This window comes from Bombina bombina, chromosome 7 (genome assembly GCF_027579735.1).
Source record: "Bombina bombina isolate aBomBom1 chromosome 7, aBomBom1.pri, whole genome shotgun sequence".
Lineage (NCBI taxonomy): Eukaryota > Metazoa > Chordata > Amphibia > Anura > Bombinatoridae > Bombina > Bombina bombina.
The window spans coordinates 47668516-47694529 of NC_069505.1; the positions used below are offsets into that span (position 1 = coordinate 47668516).

General features: G+C 41.7%; 1 protein-coding gene across 4 annotated transcripts in view; it reads right to left on the reverse strand.

The window, feature by feature from the left end:
- The window catches only part of TAF6L (TATA-box binding protein associated factor 6 like), a 96313-nt gene that overhangs the window by 4112 nt on the left and 66187 nt on the right, over nt 1-26014 (reverse strand). For all 4 annotated transcript variants that reach the window (XM_053720074.1, XM_053720076.1, XM_053720073.1 and 1 more), the window contains one exon: nt 25029-25161. In XM_053720074.1, coding sequence (XP_053576049.1) covers nt 25029-25161 — 133 coding nt within the window. The remainder of the gene's footprint in view (nt 1-25028; nt 25162-26014) is intronic.

Genomic DNA, 26014 nt, shown 5'->3' on the forward strand with positions numbered 1-26014 from the left:
GGGTGGGGGAGGGAAGAGAACTGTTTGGGAGGGATCAGGGGGTGGGATGTGTCAGGTGGGAGGCTGATCTCTACCCTAAAGCTAAAATTAACCCTGCAAGCTCCCTACAAGCTACCTAATTTAACCCCTTAACTGCTGGGCATAATTTACGTGTGGTGCGCAGCAGCATTTAGCGGCCTTCTACTTACCAAAAAGCAACCCCAAAGCCATATAAGTCTGCTATTTCTGAACAAAGGGGATCCCAAAGAAGCATTTACAACCATTTGTGCCTTAATTGCAGAAGCTGTTTGTAAATAATTTCAGTGGGAAACCTAAAGTTTGTGACAAAATTTGTGAAAAAGTGAACTTTTTTTTTTATTTGATGACATTTGGCGGTGAAATGGTGGCATGAAATATACCAAAATGGGCCTAGATCAATACTTTGGGTTGTCTTCTAAAAAAAAATATATACATGTCAAGGGATATTCAGGTATTCCTGACAGATATCAGGGTTCCAATGTAACTAGCGCTAATTTTGAAAAAAAGTTGTTTGGAAATAGCAAAGTGCTACTTGTATTTATGGCCCTATAACTTGCAAAAAAAGTAAAGAACATGTAAACATTGGGTATTTCTAAACTCAGGACAAAATTTAGAAACTATTTAGCATAGGTGTTTTTTGGTGATTGTAGATGTGTAACAGATTTTGGGGGTCAAAGTTAGAAAAAGTGTGTTTTTTTCAATTTTTTCCTCATATTTTATATTTTTTTTATAGGAAATTATAAGATATGATGAAAATAATGGTATCCTTAGAAAGTCCATTTAATGGCGAGAAAAACGGTATATAATATGTGTGGGTACAGTAAATGAGTAAGAGGGAAATTACAGCTAAACACAAACACTGCAGAAATGTAAAAATAGCCATTGTCATTAAGGGTAAGAAAATTGAAAAATGGTCCGGTCATTAAGGGGTTAAAGGAGCACTCAACGCAGTAGAAGTGCATAATAAAGAGACAATGATTTAACGTTTACTCTGAATTTCAAATAAGCAGTAGATTTTTTTCTGACAAATTGATTTTTTTCTCCCATTTTCCGGCCCCCTGTATCATGTGACAGACATCAGCCAATCACAGACTAGTATACGTATACCCTGTGAGCTTGTGCACATGCTCAGTAGGATCTTGTTACCCAGAAAGTGTGAATATAAAAAACATAATTTATGCTTACCTGATAAATTCCTTTCTTCTGTTGTGTGATCAGTCCACGGGTCATCATTACTTCTGGGATATAACTCCTCCCCAACAGGAAATGCAAGAGGATTCACCCAGCAGAGCTGCATATAGCTCCTCCCCTCTACGTCAGTCCCAGTCATTCGACCAAGAATCAACGAGAAAGGAGTAACCAAGGGTGAAGTGGTGACTGGAGTATAATTTAAAAAATATTTACCTGCCTTAAAACAGGGCGGGCCGTGGACTGATCACACAACAGAAGAAAGGAATTTATCAGGTAAGCATAAATTATGTTTTCTTCTGTTATGTGTGATCAGTCCACGGGTCATCATTACTTCTGGGATACCAATACCAAAGCAAAAGTACACGGATGACGGGAGGGATAGGCAGGCTCATTATACAGAAGGAACCACTGCCTGAAGAACCTTTCTCCCAAAAATAGCCTCCGAAGAAGCAAAAGTGTCAAATTTGTAAAATTTGGAAAAAGTATGAAGCGAAGACCAAGTTGCAGCCTTGCAAATCTGTTCAACAGAGGCCTCATTCTTAAAGGCCCAAGTGGAAGCCACAGCTCTAGTGGAGTGGGCTGTAATTCTTTCAGGAGGCTGCTGTCCAGCAGTCTCATAGGCTAAACGTATTATGCTACGAAGCCAAAAAGAGAGAGAGGTAGCAGAAGCTTTTTGACCTCTCCTCTGTCCAGAATAAACGACAAACAGGGAAGAAGTTTGGCGAAAATCTTTAGTTGCCTGCAAGTAGAACTTGAGGGCACGAACTACATCCAGATTGTGTAGAAGACGTTCCTTCTTTGAAGAAGGATTTGGACACAAGGATGGAACAACAATCTCTTGATTGATATTCCTGTTAGTGACTACCTTAGGTAAGAACCCAGGTTTAGTACGCAGAACTACCTTGTCTGAGTGAAAAATCAGATAAGGAGAATCACAATGTAAGGCTGATAACTCAGAGACTCTTCGAGCCGAGGAAATAGCCATTAAAAACAGAACTTTCCAAGATAACAATTTTATATCAATGGAATGAAGGGGTTCAAACGGAACACCTTGTAAAACGTTAAGAACTAAGTTTAAACTCCATGGCGGAGCAACAGCTTTAAACACAGGCTTGATCCTAACTAAAGCCTGACAAAAAGCCTGGACGTCTGGATTTTCTGACAGACGCCTGTGTAACAAGATGGACAGAGCTGAAATCTGTCCCTTTAATGAACTAGCTGATAAACCCTTTTCTAAACCTTCTTGTAGAAAAGACAATATCCTAGCGATCCTAACCTTACTCCAGGAGTAACCTTTGGATTCGCACCAGTATAGGTATTTACGCCATATTTTATGGTAAATCCTTCTGGTAACAGGCTTCCTAGCCTGTATCAGGGTATCAATAACCGACTCAGAAAAACCACGTTTTGATAAAATCAAGCGTTCAATTTCCAAGCAGTCAGCTTCAGAGAAGTTAGATTTTGATGTTTGAATGGACCCTGTATCAGAAGGTCCTGTCTTAGAGGTAGAGACCAAGGCGGACAGGATGACATGTCCACTAGATCTGCATACCAAGTCCTGCGTGGCCATGCAGGCGCTATTAGAATCACTGATGCTCTCTCCTGTTTGATTTTGGCAATCAATCGAGGAAGCAGCGGGAAGGGTGGAAACACATAAGCCATCCCGAAGTTCCAAGGTGCTGTCAAAGCATCTATCAGAACCGCTCCCGGATCCCTGGATCTGGACCCGTAGTGAGGAAGTTTGGCGTTCTGGCGAGACGCCATGAGATCTATCTCTGGTTTGCCCCAACGTCGAAGTATTTGGGCAAAGACCTCCGGATGAAGTTCCCACTCCCCCGGATGAAAAGTCTGGCGACTCAAGAAATCCGCCTCCCAGTTCTCCACTCCCGGGATGTGGATTGCTGACAGGTGGCAAGAGTGAGACTCTGCCCAGCGAATTATCTTTGATACTTCCATCATTGCTAGGGAGCTTCTTGTCCCTCCCTGATGGTTGATGTAAGCTACAGTCGTGATGTTGTCCGACTGAAACCTGATGAACCCCCGAGTTGTTAATTGGGGCCAAGCCAGAAGGGCATTGAGAACTGCTCTCAATTCCAGAATGTTTATTGGAAGGAGACTCTCCTCCTGATTCCATAGTCCCTGAGCCTTCAGAGAATTCCAGACAGCGCCCCAACCTAGTAGGCTGACGTCTGTTGTTACAATTGTCCAGTCTGGCCTGCTGAATGGCATCCCCCTGGACAGGTGTGGCCGATAAAGCCACCATAGAAGAGAATTTCTGGTCTCTTGATTCAGATTCAGAGTAGGGGACAAATCTGAGTAATCCCCATTCCACTGACTTAGCATGCACAATTGCAGCGGTCTGAGGTGTAGGCGTGCAAAAGGTACTATGTCCATTGCCGCTACCATTAAGCCGATCACCTCCATGCATTGAGCTACTGACGGGTGTTGAATGGAATGAAGGACACGGCATGCATTTTGAAGCTTTGTTAACCTGTCTTCTGTCAGGTAAATCTTCATTTCTACAGAATCTATAAGAGTCCCCAAGAATGGAACTCTTGTGAGAGGAAAAAGAGAACTCTTCTTTTCGTTCACTTTCCATCCATGCGACCTTAGAAATGCCAGAACTAACTCTGTATGAGACTTGGCAGTCTGAAAGCTTGAAGCTTGTATTAGAATGCCGTCTAGGTACGGAGCTACCGAAATCCCTCGCGGTCTTAGTACCGCCAGAAGGGCACCCAGAACCTTTGTGAAGATTCTTGGAGCCGTAGCCAATCCGAATGGAAGAGCTACAAACTGGTAGTGCCTGTCTAAGAAGGCAAACCTTAGATACCGGTGATGATCTTTGTGGATCGGTATGTGAAGGTAAGCATCTTTTAAATCCACTGTGGTCATGTACTGACCCTTTTGGATCATGGGTAAGATTGTCCGAATAGTTTCCATTTTGAAGGATGGAACTCTTAGGAATTTGTTTAGAATCTTTAAATCTAAGATTGGCCTGAAAGTTCCCTCTTTTTTTGGGAACCACAAACAGGTTTGAGTAGAACCCTTGTCCTTGTTCCGACCGCGGAACCGGATGGATCACTCCCATTAATAACAGATCTTGTACACAGCGTAGAAACGCCTCTTTCTTTATCTGGTTTGTTGACAACCTTGACAGATGAAATCTCCCTCTTGGGGGAGATAATTTGAAGTCTAGAAGGTATCCCTGAGATATGATCTCTAGTGCCCAGGGATCCTGAACATCTCTTGCCCAGGCCTGGGCGAAGAGAGAAAGTCTGCCCCCCACTAGATCCGGTCCCGGATCGGGGGCTCTCGATTCATGCTGTCTTTGGGGCAGCAGCAGGTTTCCTGGCCTGCTTGCTCTTGTTCCAGGACTGGTTAGGCTTCCAGCCTTGCCTGTAACGAGCAACAGCTCCCTCCTGTTTTGGTGCAGTGGAGGTTGATGCTGCTCCTGTTTTGAAATTCCGAAAGGGACGAAAATTAGACTGTCTAGCCTTAGCTTTGGCTTTGTCTTGAGGTAGGGCGTGGCCCTTACCTCCTGTAATGTCAGCGATAATTTCTTTCAAACCGGGCCCAAATAAAGACTGCCCCTTGAAAGGTATATTAAGTAATTTGGACTTAGAAGTAACATCGGCTGACCAGGATTTTAGCCACAGCGCCCTACGTGCCTGTATGGCGAATCCTGAGTTCTTAGCCGTAAGTTTGGTTAAATGTACTACGGCCTCCGAAATGAAAGAATTAGCTAGTTTAAGGACTCTAAGCCTGTCCGTAATGTCGTCTAGCGTAGATGAACTAAGATTCTCTTCCAGAGACTCAATCCAAAATGCTGCCGCAGCCGTAATCGGCGCGATACATGCAAGGGGTTGCAATATAAAACCTTGTTGAACAAACATTTTCTTAAGGTAACCCTCTAATTTTTTATCCATTGGATCTGAAAAAGCACAGCTATCCTCCACCGGGATAGTGGTACGCTTAGCTAAAGTAGAAACTGCTCCCTCCACCTTAGGGACCGTTTGCCATAAGTCCCGAGTGGTGGCGTCTATTGGAAACATCTTTCTAAATATTGGAGGGGGTGAGAACGGCACACCGGGTCTATCCCACTCCTTAGTAACAATTTCAGTTAGTCTCTTAGGTATAGGAAAAACGTCAGTACTCGCCGGTACCGCAAAGTATTTATCCAACCTACACAGTTTCTCTGGTATTGCAACGGTGTTACAATCATTAAGAGCTGCTAAGACCTCCCCTAGTAATACACGGAGGTTTTCCAATTTAAATTTAAAATTTGAAATATCTGAATCCAATCTGTTTGGATCAGAACCGTCACCCACAGAATGAAGCTCTCCGTCCTCATGCTCTGCGAGCTGTGACGCAGTATCAGACATGGCCCTAGTATTGTCAGCGCACTCTGTTCTCACCCCAGAGTGATCACGCTTGCCTCTTAGTTCTGGTAATTTAGACAAAACTTCAGTCATAACAGTAGCCATATCTTGTAATGTTATCTGTAATGGCCGCCCAGATGTACTAGGCGCCATAATATCACGCACCTCCCGGGCGGGAGATGCAGGTACTGCCGCGTGAGGCGAGTTAGTCGGCATAACTCTCCCCTCGCTGTTTGGTGAAATTTGTTCACATTGTACAGATTGACTTTTATTTAAAGTAGCATCAATACAGTTAGTACATAAATTTCTATTGGGCTCCACCTTGGCATTGGAACAAATGACACAGATATCTTCCTCTGAGTCAGACATGTTTAACACACTAGCAAAAAAAAAAAAAACTTACAACTTGGTTATAATCTTTTTTAGCAAAAACGTACTGTGCCTCAAAGAGGTACTAAACGATTAAATGACAGTTGAAATAATGAACTGAAAAACAGTTATAGCATCAAACTTTAAAACAACACAACTTTTAGCAAAGGTTTGTTCCCATTAGTAAAATAACAATAATTAAATTTGACATAAAAAATACAAAGCAACGTTTTTATTCACAGTCACTATAAGAATTCTCACAGCTCTGCTGAGAGAATTTACCTCCCTTCAAAGAAGTTTGAAGACCCCTGAGATCTGTCAGAGATGAACCGGCTCATGCAGGAAATATAAAAGTAACTGACTGGAATTTTTTGATGCGTAGCAAAGAGCGCCAAAAACGGCCCCTCCCTCTCCCACACAGCAGTGAAGAGAAACGAAACTGTCACAAATAAAAGCAAAAAAGGCTGCCAAGTGGAAAATAATGCCCAAATATTTATTCACACAGTACCTCAGCAATGTAAACGATTCTACATTCCAGCAAAAACGTTTAACATGATAAATAGTTATTAAAAGGATTAGTGACCTTTAACAGAGTAGTTCCGGTGAAATACCATCCCCAGAATACTGAAGTGTATACATACATGTCATTTTAACGGTATGGCAGGATTTTCTCATCAATTCCATTCAGAAAATAAAAACTGCTACATACCTCAATGCAGATTCATCTGCCCGCTGTCCCCTGATCTGAAGCCTTTACCTCCCTCAGATGGCCGAGAACAGCAATATGAACTTAACAACTCCGGTTAAAATCATAGTAAAAAACTCTGGCAGATTCTTCCTCAAACTCTGCCAGAGAAGTAATAACACGCTCCGGTGCTATTGTAAAATAACAAACTTTTGATTGAAGTCATAAAAACTAAGTATAATCACCATAGTCCTCTCACACATCCTATCTAGTCGTTGGGTGCAAGAGAATGACTGGGACTGACGTAGAGGGGAGGAGCTATATGCAGCTCTGCTGGGTGAATCCTCTTGCATTTCCTGTTGGGGAGGAGTTATATCCCAGAAGTAATGATGACCCGTGGACTGATCACACATAACAGAAGAAAGACTGTGCAGAATTTGAAAATGGAAGTGGAAAGTGTCTTAAAACTGCTGCTTTATCTCAATCAGATTATTTTGAGTGTCCCTTTAATTAACACTTCCATGCAAAATTCCACTGTAGCAAAGGGACCTAAAGTTTAAAGGGACATGAAACACAAAATGTTTATTTCATGAGTCAGACAGAGAATATAATTTAAAAAAAGTTTCCAATTTACTTCTATTATCAAATTTGCTTAGTTCTCTTGTTATTCTTTGTTGAAGAGATATCTAGGTAGGAAGCGTGCACATTTCTGGAGCACTACAGGACAGGAAATAGTGCTGCCATCTAGTGCTCTTGCTAAGGTATAACATTGTTGAAAAACTGCTACCATCTAGTGCTCTTGCTAAGGTATAACATTGTTGAAAAACTGCTACCATCTAGTGCTCTTGCTAAGGTATAACATTGTTATAAATCTGCTGCCATCTAGCGCTCTTGCTAAGGTATAACATTGTTATAAATCTGCTGCCATCTAGTGCTCTTGCTAAGGTATAACATTGTTCTAAAACTGCTACCATCTAGTGCTCTTGCTAAGGTATAACATTGTTATAAAACTGCTGCCATCTAGTGCTCTTGCTAAGGTATAACATTGTTATAAATCTGCTGCCATCTAGTGCTCTTGCTAAGGTATGACATTGTTATAAAACTGCTGCCATCTAGTGCTCTTGCCAAGGTATAACATTGTTATAAATCTGCTGCCATCTAGTGCTCTTGCTAATGTATAACATTGTTATAAAACTGCTGCCATCTAGTGCTCCTGCTAATGTATAACATTGTTATAAAACTGCTGCCATCTAGTGCTCCTGCTAATGTATAACATTGTTATAAAACTGCTGCCATCTAGTGCTCTTGCTAAGGTATAACATTGTTCTAAAACTGCTACCATCTAGTGCTCTTGCTAAGGTATAACATTGTTATAAAACTGCTGCCATCTAGTGCTCTTGCTAAGGTATAACATTGTTGAAAAACTGCTACCATATAGTGCTGAAGACACGTGCACACGCCTAAAGTTACCTTCCTGCTTTTCAACAAAGGAGAACAAGAAAACAATGAAAATTTGATATTAGAAGTAAATTGGAAAGTTGTTTAAAATTGTATCTATCTGAATCACAAAATAATTTTTTTGGGTTATATGTCCCTTTAACACCAAAAACTTTTTGAGGTAAGAAAAATCCAGACATGAATTATGTACTCAATGGCACTTTACTGACTGTTACAAAAGAAGAACGTGACTTGGGAATTATTTCAGAGGATTTGAAATTTGGTAAACAATGCAGCGAGTAAGGCCAGTAGAATAATGGATGTATTGGTAGAGGTATTTTCAGCAGAAATAGTGAGGTTCTTATTTCTCTAGTTTGGCCTCATCTTAAATGGCCAACAATAGTTGAAAAAGTACAAGCTGTAATGAGCAGGTCATTTTAACCCCTTAGCCCATTGCAACATGTATATACATTGTGCAGTACTTTGCTTATCGTACTGTACGTGCGTATTTGTAACAGTAAGGAATTCCAATACTGAAAAAATGCGAGTAGCGCATGGGCAGTTAGAAGCATCATCAGGAGCGCACTTTTGAGAGACGTAGAGAGCGGGTGGGACCACTCTATACGTCACTAAGCTGAAAACCAGGAAATAGGGGTTGGGAGGAGTCACAAACAAAACGGTAGGGATTTATAAAGATGTGTATTTTTTAAACTAGAGATGTAATAGAGAAAAAAAACTTAGCCATTGTGTTATATTAACAAATGCAGGGCTCTGTTCTGTAAGTAAAAACTTTAACTTCACTTTAAGTATCCCTCCTACTTCCCACAATCCCCCAGTCATTCAGCCGAAGGAATATGGAAAGAGAAGAGGATACCAAGGGTATAGAGGAGCCTGAAGTTTAGAAAAAAAACAAATAAAAAAAATGATAAGCCTCCTTGAATTTAGACAAAGGCGGGTCGTGGACTCTCCATGTCAGGAAAGAAAATAATTTATCAGGTAAGGTTTTTCTTTCCAATAGCATGGAGAGTCTAAAAATCCCTTCTAATTACTAGTGGGAACCAATTCCCAAGCTAGAGGACACATTATGGAAAGGGAGGGAGAAACAAGACAGGCGGACCTGAACTGAGGGCACCACCGCTTGAAGAACCTCTCTCTCAAAGGAAGCATCAGCTGAGGCAAAAACATTGTATTTGTAAAATTTAGAAAATGTATGTAAGGAGGACCAAGTGGCCACCTTGCAAATTTGCTCCATAGAAGCCTTGTTTTTGAAGGCCCAGGAAGAAGAAACAGCCTTAGTTGAATGAGTCGTAATCCTCTCAGGAGGTTGTTGTCCAGCTGTCTCATAAGCCAACCGAATGACACTCCTCAACCAAAAGGAAAAAGATTAGTTGACGTGGCCTTCTGACCCTTAAAACTACAAAAAGGGCAAAAGATTGACAAAAATCCTTATTCGCCTGGAGATTTTAGAGCACGAACCACATCCAGGTTGTGTAGCAGACATTCTTTCTGAGGAGGATTAGAAAATAATGAAGGAACGACAATTTCCTGATATTACGGTCCAAAACCACCTTGGGAAGAAATCCCAGCATAGTACAAAGGAACACCTTATCCACATGGAAAATAATATAAGGAGGGTCACACTGAAGAGCTGAAAGTTCCGAGACTCTATGAGCAGACGAAATAGCTAGTAAAAACAAAACTTTCCAGGACAATAACTTAATATCAACAGCGTGCATAGGCTCAAACGGAGCCTGCTGCAGAACCCTAAGAACAAGATTAAGACTCCATTGAGGAGCAACAGGTTTAAACACAGGCCTGATTCTGATCAGGGCCTAAACAAAAGATTGAACATCTAGCAAGTTGGCCAAACGTTTATGAAACAGAACAGAAAGAGCAGAAATCTGACCCTTCTGAGAACTGACTGACAAACCCTTCTCCAGACCCTCCTGGAGAAAAGACAAGATGCGGGGAACCCTCACTTTATTCCAGTGGTATGCGTGCCAAACCTTGTGATATATCTTTCGAGTTACCGGTTTACGAGCCTGGATCAAGGTGTCAATAACCTTATCAGAAAAACCTTGTCTAAACAAGAATAAGCGTTCAATCGCGATGCAGTCAGCTTCAGAGAACCTAGATTAGGATGAAGAAAAGTACCCTGAAGTAGAATGTCCTTCCTCAGCGGTAATTTCCACAGGGAGAGGACGACATCTTCACCAGGTCCGCAAAACAAATTCTGCTAGGCCAGGCCGGAGCAATTAGAATCACCGAAGCCTGCTTCTGCTTGATACGGGCTATCACCCCAGGAAGGAGGGCAAACGGAGGAAACAGATAAATCAGTTTGAAATCCCATGGAACCGCTAGATCGTCCACCATTACTGCTTGCGGATCCCTCAATCTGGATCCATATCTTGAAAGCTTGGTGTTTAGACGAGACACCATCAGGTCCAACTCCGGAACTCCCTACCTGAGGGTTATCATTGATAATACCTCCAGATGAAGAGCCCTCTCCCCTGGGTGAAACGTCTGTCTGCTCAGGTAATCTGCTTCACAGTTGTCCACACCTGGGATATGAATGGCAGAAATGAGACAGTTGTGAGATTCCGCCCACCGAAGGATACAAGACACCTCCTTCATCGCTAAGGAACTCCTCATTTCTCCTTGATGGTTGACATAAGCCACTCACGTAATGTTGTCGGATTGAAATCTGATAAACCGGACGGAACTCAGTTGAGGCCAAGCTATCAGTGCATTGAAGATTGCTCTCAATTCTAAGATATTTATTGTAAGGACTGACTCCTCCTGAATCCAGGTTTCCTGAGCTCTTAAGGAACCCCTAACTGCTCCCCAGCCAGAAAGGCTGGCATCCGTGTTTACAATCTTCAGGGACGGTCTCAAGAAGCATGTTCCTTGGGACATATGGTCCTGAGAGAGCCTCCAGGACAGTCTATTGTCATGTTGTCGATGGTTATCCTCTGAGAGAGGTCCAAATGGTCTCCGTTCCATTGTCTGAGTATGCATAACTGTAGAGGTCTCAGATGAAATCAAGCAAAATAAATAATGTCCATGAAAGCCACCATGAGAACAATTACTTCCATACACTAAGCCACCGTTGGACGGACAGATGACTGAAGAGACAGACAGGAAGAAAGAAGTTTGGATTTTCTGACTTCCGTTCGAAAAATCTTCATCGAGATCGAGTCTATGATCGTCCCCAAAAAACATACCCTGGTAGATGGTACCAAGGAACTCTTTTTCCAAATTTACCTTCCACCCGTGGGAGCGGAGAATCAACAGAGAATCCCTATGGGATTTTGCTAAATGAAAAGCACCTGAACCAAGATATCATCCTGGTATGGTGCCACCACAATTACCTGAGATCTGGCCACAGCCAAAATAGCCCCTAGAACCTCCGTAAAGATTCGGGGAGCTGTGACTAGGCCAAAAGGGAGGGCTACAAATTGAAAGTGTTTGTCCAGGAAGGCAAATCGTAGGAATTGAAAATTATCCCTGTGAATAGGAACATGATGGTAAGCGTCCTTCAGGTCGATGGTGGTCATGAACTGACCCTACTGAACTAAAGGGAGAAAGGAACGAAGGGTCTCCATTTTGAAGGACGGAACCCTGAGAAATTTGTTGAGGCACTTCAGGTCTAGAATAGGTCGAAAAGTTCCCACCTTTTTAGGAACCACAAACAGATTGGAATAGAATCCTCTACCTTGTTCTGCCCGAGGAACAGGTACGATCAATCCTAGAGAAGAGAGATCCCTGACAATTTAAGAATGCCTCTCTTTTTTTCCAGATTTGCCGATAACCTTGACAGGAGAAATCTGCCTTTCGGTGGTCGATATTTGAAACCCATCTTGTATCGCTGAGAGACCTCCTTCACCGCCCAAGGATCTGGGACATTGCAGGGGGCAAATCCTTCATGCTGACTTGCTCTCAGAGGAAGGTTTCTTGGATGGCTTGCCCTTATTCCAAGGTTGATTGGATCTCCAGGAGGGCTTAGTCGGTTTGGGAAGAAGATTTCTGCCCCTTGAAGTTGCGAAAGGAACGAAAATTAGGTCTAATCTTTTTGTCCTGGGGCAGAAAAGCTCCCTTTCCACCCGTCACAGTTGAGATGATCTCAGCCAGACCAGGACGAAACAAGGTCTTTCCTTTAAAGGGAAGATATAGAAGTCTAGATTTGGATACCATATCAGCCAACCAAGCCACAAGGCAAGACTAGAAGTCTTTGCACTCAGACATACTACTTGCATCACAAATGAAGGTATTAGCCAGTTTTAAAGCCTTGATCCTGTCTTGGATCTCCTCCATTAGTTTCCTCCAAAATTAGGTCCGATAAGGAGTTGCACCAATAAGAGGCCACACCTGTGACTGCCGCCATACTAGCAACTGGCTGCCGGCATACTAGCAACTTTAAGTACCTCTCCAGGTTCCTGTCCATAGGATCCTTGAACGAGGTACTATCCTCTAGAGGAATTTTAGTTCTCTTAGCTAATGTGGATATAGCTCCATCCACCTTAGGAACAGTGCGCCAAAGCTCCCGTACAGAGTCAGTAACAGGAAATATCTTTTTAAAGACAGGAGACGGGGAAAATGGAACAACTGGCTTCTCCCATTCCTGAGAAATAATGTCCGACATATGATCTGTAACAGGAAATATTCCACTGATCTAGGTTTGACATCAAAAACTATATTCAGTTTATTGACCTTAGGGGCTTCAGCGACTATAGCTTCTGAATCCTCCAGAGTAGACAAAACCTCCTTGAGAAGTAAAAGGAGGTGCTCAAGCTTAAATCAAACTAAACTCCTCTGAATCCGCTGGACTAATCACAGCCAATTCAGAATCAGATATTTCCCCCTCAGAGGCTACCGAAGAATGGTCATCCTCAGATAATTGAGACAAACTGATCAATGCAGCCTTGGCGTTCTCAGATATTCCTGTATAAGAGGAAATATGCTTAGATTTTATTTTTCTCTTACCTGAAATAGGTAAGGCACTCAGAACCGCAGACACAGATGAAGTAAGCTGTGCTGCAAAATCACCTGGTAATAATACTCCCCCAGGTGCAGACTGAGTAGAACTGCAGGGCACTGCTTGTGCAATTGCTAGGGATGGGGACTGAGGAGAAAGTTGAGGCATGTCAAGAACAGCGCTATCCTGAGAGATATTAGACTCTGAAGCGTTGTGCACGCTGCTAAAAATGAAAAACAAAAAAGACCGGCATCTCTATACTCCCAGCCGACGCTGGAATATGTCTCCACCTCCCTCTAGCTGACTACAGAGGAACAAACTTCTAGGACCCAGAAAGATAAATTTTCTGACAAATATTTCTTAAACACGAACAGAGAGTGTCTCTCGGAAGAGGAAAAAAGCGATGCTGATCACGTGACCACATCATAGAAAATGCAACCCAAAAGAAATGCGCACTATGCTACAAATTCTGCCTCCCAACTGTTAAACTGTTTTGCGCATCCAAGATATGCATAACAAATAGTGGACAAATAAAAACCCCTTCACAGTCCAAAGTAACACAAACACAACACCTGTTTTCTCCTATTACACACAAACATAGGAGAAATAAAAAGTCACGACACCCTCAGTCTCACTATATAGCCTAATACATTAAAGCTATCGATATTTCAGTGCCCAGCATCAACTGCCCATAAATCTATCCAGTGTGAAGATATTATAATAAAAATGTCCCCTTGCGCCATCTATTAGTAAGAGGAATTAACCCCTGCTGTGCTAAAAAACCTTCACCTAAAGAGAGATAAAAAGCACTTACCTTGGAGCTGTATCTGTGGGTCAGTCACAGAATCCTAGGTCTGACAGATCCAGAAGACTTCTGACAGGGACCTGGAAAAAGGAAGAGAGAGTGACCAACCCTAGTTTACCGCATGGGGGTTAGCATAAATTGTTGGAGGAGAAACAAGGACTACCATGCCGACCTCCAACAGCTACCAAAACTCTTACTCAAGAGGATTACATGGACACAGCATTACCCCAATCCTTGCTTGCAGGGAAACTACCCATTAAAGGATTTAACTTGCTTTTTTTTTTTTTTTTAAAAGTAAATATTTTTATTGAGGATATATTTTTAACATACAGCCTTTCTCAAGCATGAATATAAACAAAGTCAACATTTAACAAAAGTACGAAAGGAATATTCTTACGTACAGGTTTCAGATATTGCTGTCAAGGAACAAGAATAGAGGCGTCTTCCTGTGTAGGAATCCTCGTTTTTACAGAGGTCACCTTATGTATATATAATGAGCATTTTAAAGATATACAGGTATATAGCATTTGTTTACAAAGGTGTAATCCTTAAAACCAACAAACCAGTCAAAAAGAGGCATTCAATCAGCAAAGTATTACTCAGTATATTATGACTCAGGTTCCAAATGTAATAGGGAGTTCTCCGACCCCTCTCCGCTTGCTATCTGGTGAGTAGAGCTTTGGGTTACTATCACAGGTCTCAGATACGGGAGGGAGCAGAAAGATTTAACTTGCTTTTCTTCAGACACTATCTTATCTTCGCACACCTCCATGATGTACAAAGGCAAAGAATGACTGGAGGTTTATGGGAAGTAGGAGGGATACTTAAAGCTTTGCTGGGGTATTCTTTGCCTCCTCCTAGTAGTGGCCAGGAGTTGAATTCCCACTAGTAATTAGAATGGATTTGTGGACTCTCCATGCCATTGGAAAGAAATATATATAGTTCTGACAGGTAAATAAAAAGGCTTTATTTCTGTTTAAATGAAGTGATAGCAAAAATGATAAAAATTATCCAGTATTTGGAAGAAGTTCTTCTCTGGAAGTCCCGGTAATGAAGGGGTTAAACACACAGTAGAAGTAATCCAATTAGTAGTGTTAGTTGAAAATCTGAGTCATGCGACTAGCGCTGCTGATTGGATCATCTGCGGTTCCTGATCAGAACCAGCCGTTTCCACAGGTCCCAAGCAGCACTTGTGTGTGTTTAACCCATTTGCGGGGGTTAAGCACAGAGTATTGTAGGGTGGATAGTCTTTTAAAGTTACATGGCCTAACAAATTAGAGTATCTTTTAGTCTATTTTGGCCCTTTAAGTATTGTGTGCAGTTCTAGACACCGTATCTGAACTGAAATCTGTACAAAGGAGGCAACTAAATGCTACATGGTCTAAATAATAAACATTACCCAGAAAGGCTCAATGACAGATATATATAGCTTAGAGGAGAGGAGGGAAAGGGTGATGTGATAAAAACATTCAAGTATATTAAGGGACTTAATAACCAGGGGTTAAGTCAAGTGGGAACACATGGGAATGGAGTTCCTGCACTATTTTTTCAAGAGGAACTAAGTTCCCTCTGGACAGAGAATAGAAACTCTTCAATAAACACTGCTGCTCCTGCTGGTGGGAGGAGCTGGAGCAAAGTTTGGTTAGAGGGATAGTGAGATCCTCTAGTAATGGGCAGTAACACTTCCTACAATACACTAAATGTAAGACTGTCAGTGATCCTGCTGTGTTATTACCCCTGTTACGAATAACCCTTAAATGGGTTAGACTCTGTGACAGAGGATTCTCAGGCCCAAAGGCAACCATTCAACCCTTCATTGTATTTAATTTGCTTTCATTTAGCAAAGTCTATAGATTATATACAGATAAATACAGTGTGTGTGCGTGTGTGTGTGTGTGTATATATATATATATATATATCTCAATATTAATTGTAAGGGAGGGTGTAAGTCTTGGTGAGTTCCTACACTTTTTTTTGTAGAACCCCTGTTAATAACCCTGAGGCTGAAAGTATTTTTTCACAGGCTGTGATATACCTTTAAGGCATATCCCCTCCTATCTACTTCCTGTGCCTATTTAAGTTCACTTTCAACAAGGATTGTTGCCTGATAATTGACTATCTTTTCTCAGCTGATGTGTGCTGACGCTCTCTTTGTATTTTTTCTTTGCAGGTCAGGCACTACTTGCACAGACAGGAAAGCTGGCTCCGCCTCTCAACTCCTCTCTCTGCACAGAACCAAGTCAGTGTACTTCCACAGCATGAAAGGAAAGTAATTTCACCTCTGCATCATATCGTCCGGATTAAGGTACTCTGTAAATAAGTTATACATTCAGTCTTGCCTTTTATATGTGATCTGGAACTTTCTTCCATGCTGATCCATGGTACTAATTTTGTGTAAGCTGCAGATTCCTGTTTGGACATTCATTCACAGCTGTTTTTGTTAAATTATTGTACATCTCACATTGTTGCCAAACTATTAGGAAACAATCTTGCTCACTGTACTTCTGGACTGAATTTTACTTTCATTTATTAAGTGATGCATATGAACTGCCTTCCTCTCTCATAAGATACTTAATTTCATTTGTATCTACACAGCTACCCTGATGCAGCAAGGGTTTATTAAAGGGCCACTAAACCCAAAATCTTTCTTTCATGATTCAGATAGAGAATAGAAATTTAAACAACATTATAATTTACTTCCATTATTTATTTTGCTTCATTTTTTAAATATCCTTAGTTGAAGAAAAAGCAATGCACATGGTGAGCCAATCACACGAGGCTTCTATGTGCAGCAACCAATCAGCAGCTAGTGAGCATATCTAGATATGATTTTCATCAAAGAATATCAAGAGAATAAAACAAATTAGATAATATAAGTAAATTAGAAAGATGTTTAAAATTGCATGCTCTTTCAAAATCATAAAAGAAAAAAACAGAATTTATGTTTACCTGATAAATTTCTTTCTCCAACGGTGTGTCCGGTCCACGGCGTCATCCTTACTTGTGGGATATTCTCTTCCCCAACAGGAAATGGCAAAGAGCCCAGCAAAGCTGGTCACATGATCCCTCCTAGGCTCCGCCTACCCCAGTCATTCGACCGACGTTAAGGAGGAATATTAGCATAGGAGAAACCATATGGTACCGTGGTGACTGTAGTTAAAGAAAATAAATTATCAGACCTGATTAAAAAACCAGGGCGGGCCGTGGACCGGACACACCGTTGGAGAAAGAAATTTATCAGGTAAACATAAATTCTGTTTTCTCCAACATAGGTGTGTCCGGTCCACGGCGTCATCCTTACTTGTGGGAACCAATACCAAAGCTTTAGGACACGGATGAAGGGAGGGAGCAAATCAGGTCACCTAAATGGAAGGCACCACGGCTTGCAAAACCTTTCTCCCAAAAATAGCCTCAGAAGAAGCAAAAGTATCAAACTTGTAAAATTTGGTAAAAGTGTGCAGAGAAGACCAAGTCGCTGCCCTACATATCTGATCAACAGAAGCCTCGTTCTTGAAGGCCCATGTGGAAGCCACAGCCCTAGTGGAATGAGCTGTGATTCTTTCGGGAGGCTGCCGTCCGGCAGTCTCGTAAGCCAATCTGATGATGCTTTTAATCCAAAAAGAGAGAGAGGTAGAAGTTGCTTTTTGACCTCTCCTTTTACCTGAATAAACAACAAACAAGGAAGATGTTTGTCTAAAATCCTTTGTAGCATCTAAATAGAATTTTAGAGCGCGAACAACATCCAAATTGTGCAACAAACGTTCCTTCTTTGAAACTGGTTTTGGACACAGAGAAGGTACGATAATCTCCTGGTTAATGTTTTTGTTAGAAACAACTTTTGGAAGAAAACCAGGTTTAGTACGTAAAACCACCTTATCTGCATGGAACACCAGATAAGGAGGAGAACACTGCAGAGCAGATAATTCTGAGACTCTTCTAGCAGAAGAAATCGCAACTAAAAACAAAACTTTCCAAGATAATAACTTAATATCAACGGAATGTAAGGGTTCAAACGGAACCCCCTGAAGAACTGAAAGAACTAAATTGAGACTCCAAGGAGGAGTCAAAGGTTTGTAAACAGGCTTGATTCTAACCAGAGCCTGAACAAAGGCTTGAACATCTGGCACAGCTGCCAGCTTTTTGTGAAGTAATACCGACAAGGCAGAAATCTGTCCCTTCAGGGAACTTGCAGATAATCCTTTTTCCAATCCTTCTTGAAGGAAGGATAGAATCCTAGGAATCTTAACCTTGTCCCAAGGGAATCCTTTAGATTCACACCAACAGATATATTTTTTCCAAATTTTGTGGTAAATCTTTCTAGTTACAGGCTTTCTGGCCTGAACAAGAGTATCGATAACAGAATCTGAGAATCCTCGCTTCGATAAAATCAAGCGTTCAATCTCCAAGCAGTCAGCTGGAGTGAAACCAGATTCGGATGTTCGAACGGACCCTGAACAAGAAGGTCTCGTCTCAAAGGTAGCTTCCAAGGTGGAGCCGATGACATATTCACCAGATCTGCATACCAAGTCCTGCGTGGCCACGCAGGAGCTATCAAGATCACCGACGCCCTCTCCTGATTGATCCTGGCTACCAGCCTGGGGATGAGAGGAAATGGCGGGAACACATAAGCTAGTTTGAAGGTCCAAGGTGCTACTAGTGCATCCACTAGAGCCGCCTTGGGATCCCTGGATCTGGCCCCGTAGCAAGGAACTTTGAAGTTCTGACGAGAGGCCATCAGATCCATGTCTGGAATGCCCCACAGGTGAGTGACTTGGGCAAAGATTTCCGGATGGAGTTCCCACTCCCCCGGATGCAATGTCTGACGACTCAGAAAATCCGCTTCCCAATTTTCCACTCCTGGGATGTGGATAGCAGACAGGTGGCAGGAGTGAGACTCCGCCCATAGAATGATTTTGGTCACTTCTTCCATCGCTAGGGAACTCCTTGTTCCCCCCTGATGGTTGATGTACGCAACAGTTGTCATGTTGTCTGATTGAAACCGTATGAACTTGGTCCTCGCTAGCCGAGGCCAGGCCTTGAGAGCATTGAATATCGCTCTCAGTTCCAGAATATTTATCGGTAGAAGAGATTCTTCCCGAGACCAAAGACCCTGAGCTTTCAGGGATCCCCAGACCGCGCCCCAGCCCATCAGACTGGCGTCGGTCGTGACAATGACCCACTCTGGTCTGCGGAACGTCATCCCTTGAGACAGATTGTCCAGGGACAGCCACCAACGGAGTGAGTCTCTGGTTCTCTGATTTACTTGTATCTTCGGAGACAAGTCTGTATAGTCCCCATTCCACTGACTGAGCATGCACAGTTGTAATGGTCTTAGATGAATGCGCGCAAAAGGAACTATGTCCATCGCCGCTACCATCAACCCGATCACTTCCATGCACTGAGCTATGGAAGGAAGAGGAACGGAATGAAGTATCCGACAAGAGTCTAGAAGTTTTGTTTTTCTGGCCTCTGTTAGAAAGATCCTCATTTCTAAGGAGTCTATAATTGTTCCCAAGAAGGGAACCCTTGTTGACGGGGATAGCGAACTCTTTTCCACGTTCACTTTCCAGCCGTGAGATCTGAGAAAGGCCAGGACAATGTCCGTGTGAGCCTTTGCTTGAGGAAGGGACGACGCTTGAATCAGAATGTCGTCCAGGTAAGGTACTACAGCAATGCCCCTTGGTCTTAGCACCGCTAGAAGGGACCCTAGTACCTTTGTGAAAATCCTTGGAGCAGTGGCTAATCCGAAAGGAAGCGCCACGAACTGGTAATGTTTGTCCAGGAATGCAAACCTTAGGAACCGATGATGTTCCTTGTGGATAGGAATATGTAGATACGCATCCTTTAAATCCACCGTGGTCATGAATTGACCCTCCTGGATGGAAGGAAGAATAGTTCGAATGGTTTCCATCTTGAAAGATGGAACCTTGAGAAACTTGTTTAAGATCTTGAGATCTAAGATTGGTCTGAACGTTCCCTCTTTTTTGGGAACTATGAACAGATTGGAGTAGAACCCCATCCCTTGTTCTCTTAGTGGAACAGGATGAATCACTCCCATTTTTAACAGGTCTTCTACACAATGTAAGAACGCCTGTCTTTTTATGTGGTCTGAAGACAACTGAGACCTGTGGAACCTCCCCCTTGGGGGAAGTCCCTTGAATTCCAGAAGATAACCCTGGGAGACTATTTCTAGCGCCCAAGGATCCAGAACATCTCTTGCCCAAGCCTGAGCGAAGAGAGAGAGTCTGCCCCCCACCAGATCCGGTCCCGGATCGGGGGCCAATATTTCATGCTGTCTTGGTAGCAGTGGCAGGCTTCTTGGCCTGCTTTCCCTTGTTCCAGCCTTGCATTGGTCTCCAAGCTGGCTTGGCTTGAGAAGTATTACCCTCTTGCTTAGAGGACGTAGCACTTTGGGCTGGTCCGTTTTTACGAAAGGGACGAAAATTAGGTCTGTTTTTCGCCTTGAAAGGCCGATCCTGAGGAAGGGCGTGGCCCTTACCCCCAGTGATATCCGAGATAATCTCTTTCAAGTCAGGGCCAAACAGCGTTTTCCCCTTGAAAGGAATGTTTAGTAGCTTGTTCTTGGAAGACGCATCAGCCGACCAAGATTTCAACCAAAGCGCTCTGCGCGCCACAATAGCAAACCCAGAATTCTTAGCCGCTAACCTAGCCAATTGCAAAGTGGCGTCTAGGGTGAAAGAATTAGCCAATTTGAGAGCATTGATTCTGTCCATAATCTCCTCATAAGGAGGAGAATCACTATCGAGCGCCTTTATCAGCTCATCAAACCAGAAACATGCGGCTGTAGTGACAGGGACAATGCATGAAATTGGTTGTAGAAGGTAACCCTGCTGAACAAACATCTTTTTAAGCAAACCTTCTAATTTTTTATCCATAGGATCTTTGAAAGCACAACTATCCTCTATGGGTATAGTGGTGCGTTTGTTTAAAGTAGAAACCGCTCCCTCGACCTTGGGGACTGTCTGCCATAAGTCCTTTCTGGGGTCGACCATAGGAAACAATTTTTTAAATATGGGGGGAGGGACGAAAGGAATACCGGGCCTTTCCCATTCTTTATTAACAATGTCCGCCACCCGCTTGGGTATAGGAAAAGCTTCTGGGAGCTCCGGCACCTCTAGGAACTTGTCCATTTTACATAGTTTCTCTGGGATGACCAACTTTTCACAATCATCCAGAGTGGATAATACCTCCTTAAGCAGAATGCGGAGATGTTCCAACTTAAATTTAAATGCAATTACATCAGGTTCAGCCTGTTGAGAAATGTTCCCTGAATCAGTAATTTCTCCCTCAGACAAAACCTCCCTGGCCCCCTCAGATTGGGTTAGGGGCCCTTCAGAGATATTAATATCAGCGTCGTCATGCTCTTCAGTAACTAAAACAGAGCAGCCACGCTTACGCTGACAAGGGTTCAATTTGGCTAAAATGTTTTTGACAGAATTATCCATTACAGCCGTTAATTGTTGCATAGTAAGGAGTATTGGCGCGCTAGATGTACTAGGGGCCTCCTGAGTGGGCAAGACTCGTGTAGACGAAGGAGGGAATGATGCAGTACCATGCTTACTCCCCTCACTTGAGGAATCATCTTGGGCATCATTGTCATTATCACATAAATCACATTTATTTAAATGAACAGGAATTCTGGCTTCCCCACATTCAGAACACAGTCTATCTGGTAGTTCAGACATGTTAAACAGGCATAAACTTGATAATAAAGTACAAAAAACGTTTTAAAATAAAACCGTTACTGTCACTTTAAATTTTAAACTGAACACACTTTATTACTGCAATTGCGAAAAAACATGAAGGAATTGTACAAAATTCACCAAATTTTCACCACAGTGTCTTAAAGCCTTAAAAGTATTGCACACCAAATTTGGAAGCTTTAACCCTTAAAATAACGGAACCGGAGCCGTTTTAACACTTTAACCCCTTTACAGTCCCTGGTATCTGCTTTGCTGAGACCCAACCAAACCCAAAGGGGAATACGATACCAAATGACGCTTCAGAAAGTCTTTTCTAAGTATCAGAGCTCCTCTCACATGCGACTGCATGCCATGCCTCTCAAAAACAAGTGCGCCACACCGGCGCGAAAATGAGGCTCTGCTTATGCTTTGGGAAAGCCCCAGAGAAATAAGGTGTCTAATACAGTGCCTGCCGATATTATAATATCAATATACCCAGATAAAATGATTCCTCAAGGCTAAATATGTTTTAAAACTGAATCGATTTAGCCCAGAAAAGTCTACAATCTTAATAAGCCCTTGTGAAGCCCTTATTTACCATCGTAATAAACATGGCTTACCGGATCCCATAGGGAAAAATGACAGCTTCCAGCATTACATCGTCTTGTTAGAATGTGTCATACCTCAAGCAGCAAGAGACTGCACACTGTTCCCCCAACTGAAGTTAATTGCTCTCAACAGTCCTGTGTGGAACAGCCATGGATTTTAGTTACGGTGCTAAAATCATTTTCCTCATACAAACAGAAATCTTCATCTCTTTTCTGTTTCTGAGTAAATAGTACATACCAGCACTATTTTAAAATAACAAACTCTTGATTGAATAATAAAAACTACAGTTAAACACTAAAAAACTCTAAGCCATCTCCGTGGAGATGTTGCCTGTACAACGGCAAAGAGAATGACTGGGGTAGGCGGAGCCTAGGAGGGATCATGTGACCAGCTTTGCTGGGCTCTTTGCCATTTCCTGTTGGGGAAGAGAATATCCCACAAGTAAGGATGACGCCGTGGACCGGACACACCTATGTTGGAGAAATGTGGGTGGCATGTTCCTTTAACTTTTAAATCCTATTACTCACCCTATTTTGCCCAGTATATCTAAAAGTGGTTTCTGGGTTCACATATAAAAGAGCAACAATCCTGCATATAAAAGATATTAGCAATTCAGGATTATCTGTATATTTCAAAGTTTAGATTATAACAGTTTATAACACAGGCTCAGGAGCAATTTGTGGAGCAGTTGGTTGATCCATGGAATGAGCTTCCATTAGAGGTGGTAATGACAAACACTGTGGGGGTCTTCAAGAAAGCCTGAGATAAGCATAAGGTTATCCTACACAATAATTACTGCCTAGGATAAGCATAAGGCTATTCTACATACGCATTAATGCCTGAGATAAGCATAAGGCTATCCTACATAGTAATTAATGCCTGGGATAAGCATAAGGCTATTCTATATACTAATTAATGCCTGGGATAAGCATAAGGCTATTCTACATACTAATTAATGCCTGAGATAAGCATAAGGCTATCCTACATAGTAATTAATGCCTGGGATAAGCATAAGACTATTCTATATACTAATTAATGCCTGGGATAAGCATAAGGCTATTCTACATACTAATTAATGCCTGGGATAAGCATAAGGCTATCCTACATACTAATTAATACCTCGCAGGGCTGGACGCTATGGGCAAAAATGAACATCGCTATTTTGTACCAAAAAAAATAACTAAAAACACTTTCACATGAAACATTACTGCTGCTAACACGGGGTTGTGATCTATATAGAGCTTGTGCTGAAACCCTGCTGATGCCTACGTATCCCATATGTACCAAAAATACACATCCCGAAAATACCCGTGCTGTACCTGGCCTTGTGCTCCGTCTGACAACTACATATCCCAAAAGCACTAGCGATAAAAACTAAATAACCCAGTAGTCTGTGGTGAGATCCTGCCGAAGCCTACATATCCCAGAATTACTAGCGATAGGAACTACATACCCCATTAGTCTTTGCAGTGAAATCCTGCCAAAGTCTATCCCACTGCAGCACATAGGGAACCGAGCAAGGAGAAGGGCACGCAGGTAGCGGATCACTCTGCAGAGCTGCCTGGGGTGTGACGTCATTGAAGGTGCCCGGGACCGACCGGCACACGGCACGATCGGTGTGACGTGATGCCCCCCCCCCCCTAAAAACCGCAGACTCTCGTGGTTTTTAAATTGCGACGTTTAATCGCAGTTTAAAACTGAATATGCGGTTAAATCGCCCAGCCCTAATGCCTGGGATAAGCATAAGGCTATCCTACATACTAATTAATGCCTGAGATAAGGATAAGGCTATCCTACTTACTAATTATTGCCTAGGATAAGCATAAAACTATCCTACATACTAATTAATGCCCGAGATAAGCATAATGCTATCCTACATAATAATTAATGCCTGGGATAAGCATAAGGCTATCCTACATACTAATTTCTGCCTGGGATAAGCATAAGGCTATCCTATATACTAATTAATGCCTGAGATAAGCATAAAGCTATCCTACATACTAATTAATACCTGGGATTAAGCATAAGGCTATCCTACGTACTAATTAATGCCTGAGGTAAGCATAAGGCTATCCTACATACTAATGAATGCCTGGGATAAGCATAAGGCTATCCTACTTACTAATTATTGCCTAGGATAAGCATAAAACTATCCTACATACTAATTAATGCCCGAGATAAGCATAAGGCTATCCTACATACTAATTTATGCCTGGGATAAGCATTTGGCTATCCTACATACTAATTAATGCCTGAGATAAGCATAAGGCTATCCTACATACTAATGAATGCCTGGGATAAGCATAAGGCTATCCTACATACTAATTAATACCTGGGATAAGCATAAGGCTATCCCCTACACACTAATTAATACCTGGGATAAGCATAAGGCTATCCTACATACTAATTAATGCCTAAGATAAGCATAAGGCTATCCTACGTACTAATTAATACCTGGGATTAGCATAAGGCTATCCTACATACTAATTATTGCCTGGGATAAGCATAAGGCTATTCAACATACTAACTATTGCCTGGGATAAGCATAAGGCTATCCTACATACTAATTAATGTCTGGGATAAGCATAAGGCTATCCTACATACTAAATAAGCTTACACTTTTAGTGCTTATGGTTCATATCTGTGTCAATAATATTGGACACAACCAATATCATTAACTGATAAGGATCTCATACAACACTGTTAATAAATAGGTCTCCTTACATGTAAATACTTTTTTCTTTACAACATAAATACAAACTGTAACACATTTAATGACACTTTTTTTTTTTTAGATACAATATACTTTAGGAAAAAAAAAATAATAAAATAAAATATTCTTCCCAAAAGGTGTTACCTTCCATCCTAATGCATTTAATCCCACCACAGCTCCATAGTGTGAGCAGAGCGGGCGGACCGGGTCTCCCAACACCTTCTGTAACGACTGCAGGATCTGTGGGTACAGGGCTCCTGCCAGGTCATGGTGCGTCCTGCACAGTGGGGAGGAAACGCTTGTTATTTTGTATCTAGTTTTTGTCAGTCTTATAAATTAATTGCATTTGAATTTTAGTCTGTTAAAGGGACAGTACAGTATACGATAAAATTGCTTTTCCCTTAAATGTGTTACCTATTACTTTTGTACCAGCTGCAGAATATAAAATGTATGAGATTTGCTCATTAAGGTTTATTTGTGTATATGAAATAGCTGATTTAGTGTTTTGAAGCCACAACCTAATAAAATGGGTTAAGCTTGTAGGTATAATCAGATCTCATTAGTTTATCACATTGTGTACATATACATGTCTTTATCTTATATCTGTAGGTATAATCAGATATCATTACTTATCACATTGTGTACATATACCTGCTTCTTTATCTAATATCTGTAGGTATAATCAGATCTCATTACTTTATCACACTGTGTACATATACATGTGTCTGTATCTTATATCTGTAGGTATAATCAGATCTCATTACTGTATCACATTGTGTACATATACATGTGTCTGTATCTTATATCTGTAGGTATAATCAGATCTCATTACTGTATCATACTGTGTACATATACATGTGTCTGTATCTTATATCTGTAGGTATAATCAGATCTCATTACTTTATCACATTGTGTACATATACATGTCTTTATCTTATATCTGTAGGTATAATCAGATCTCATTACGTTATCACATTGTGTACATATACATGTGTCTATCTTATATCTATAGGTATAATCAGATCTCAATACTTTATCACACTGTGTACATATACATGTGTCTGTATCTTATATCTGTAGGTATAATCAGATCTCATTACATTATCACACTGTGTACATATACATGTGTC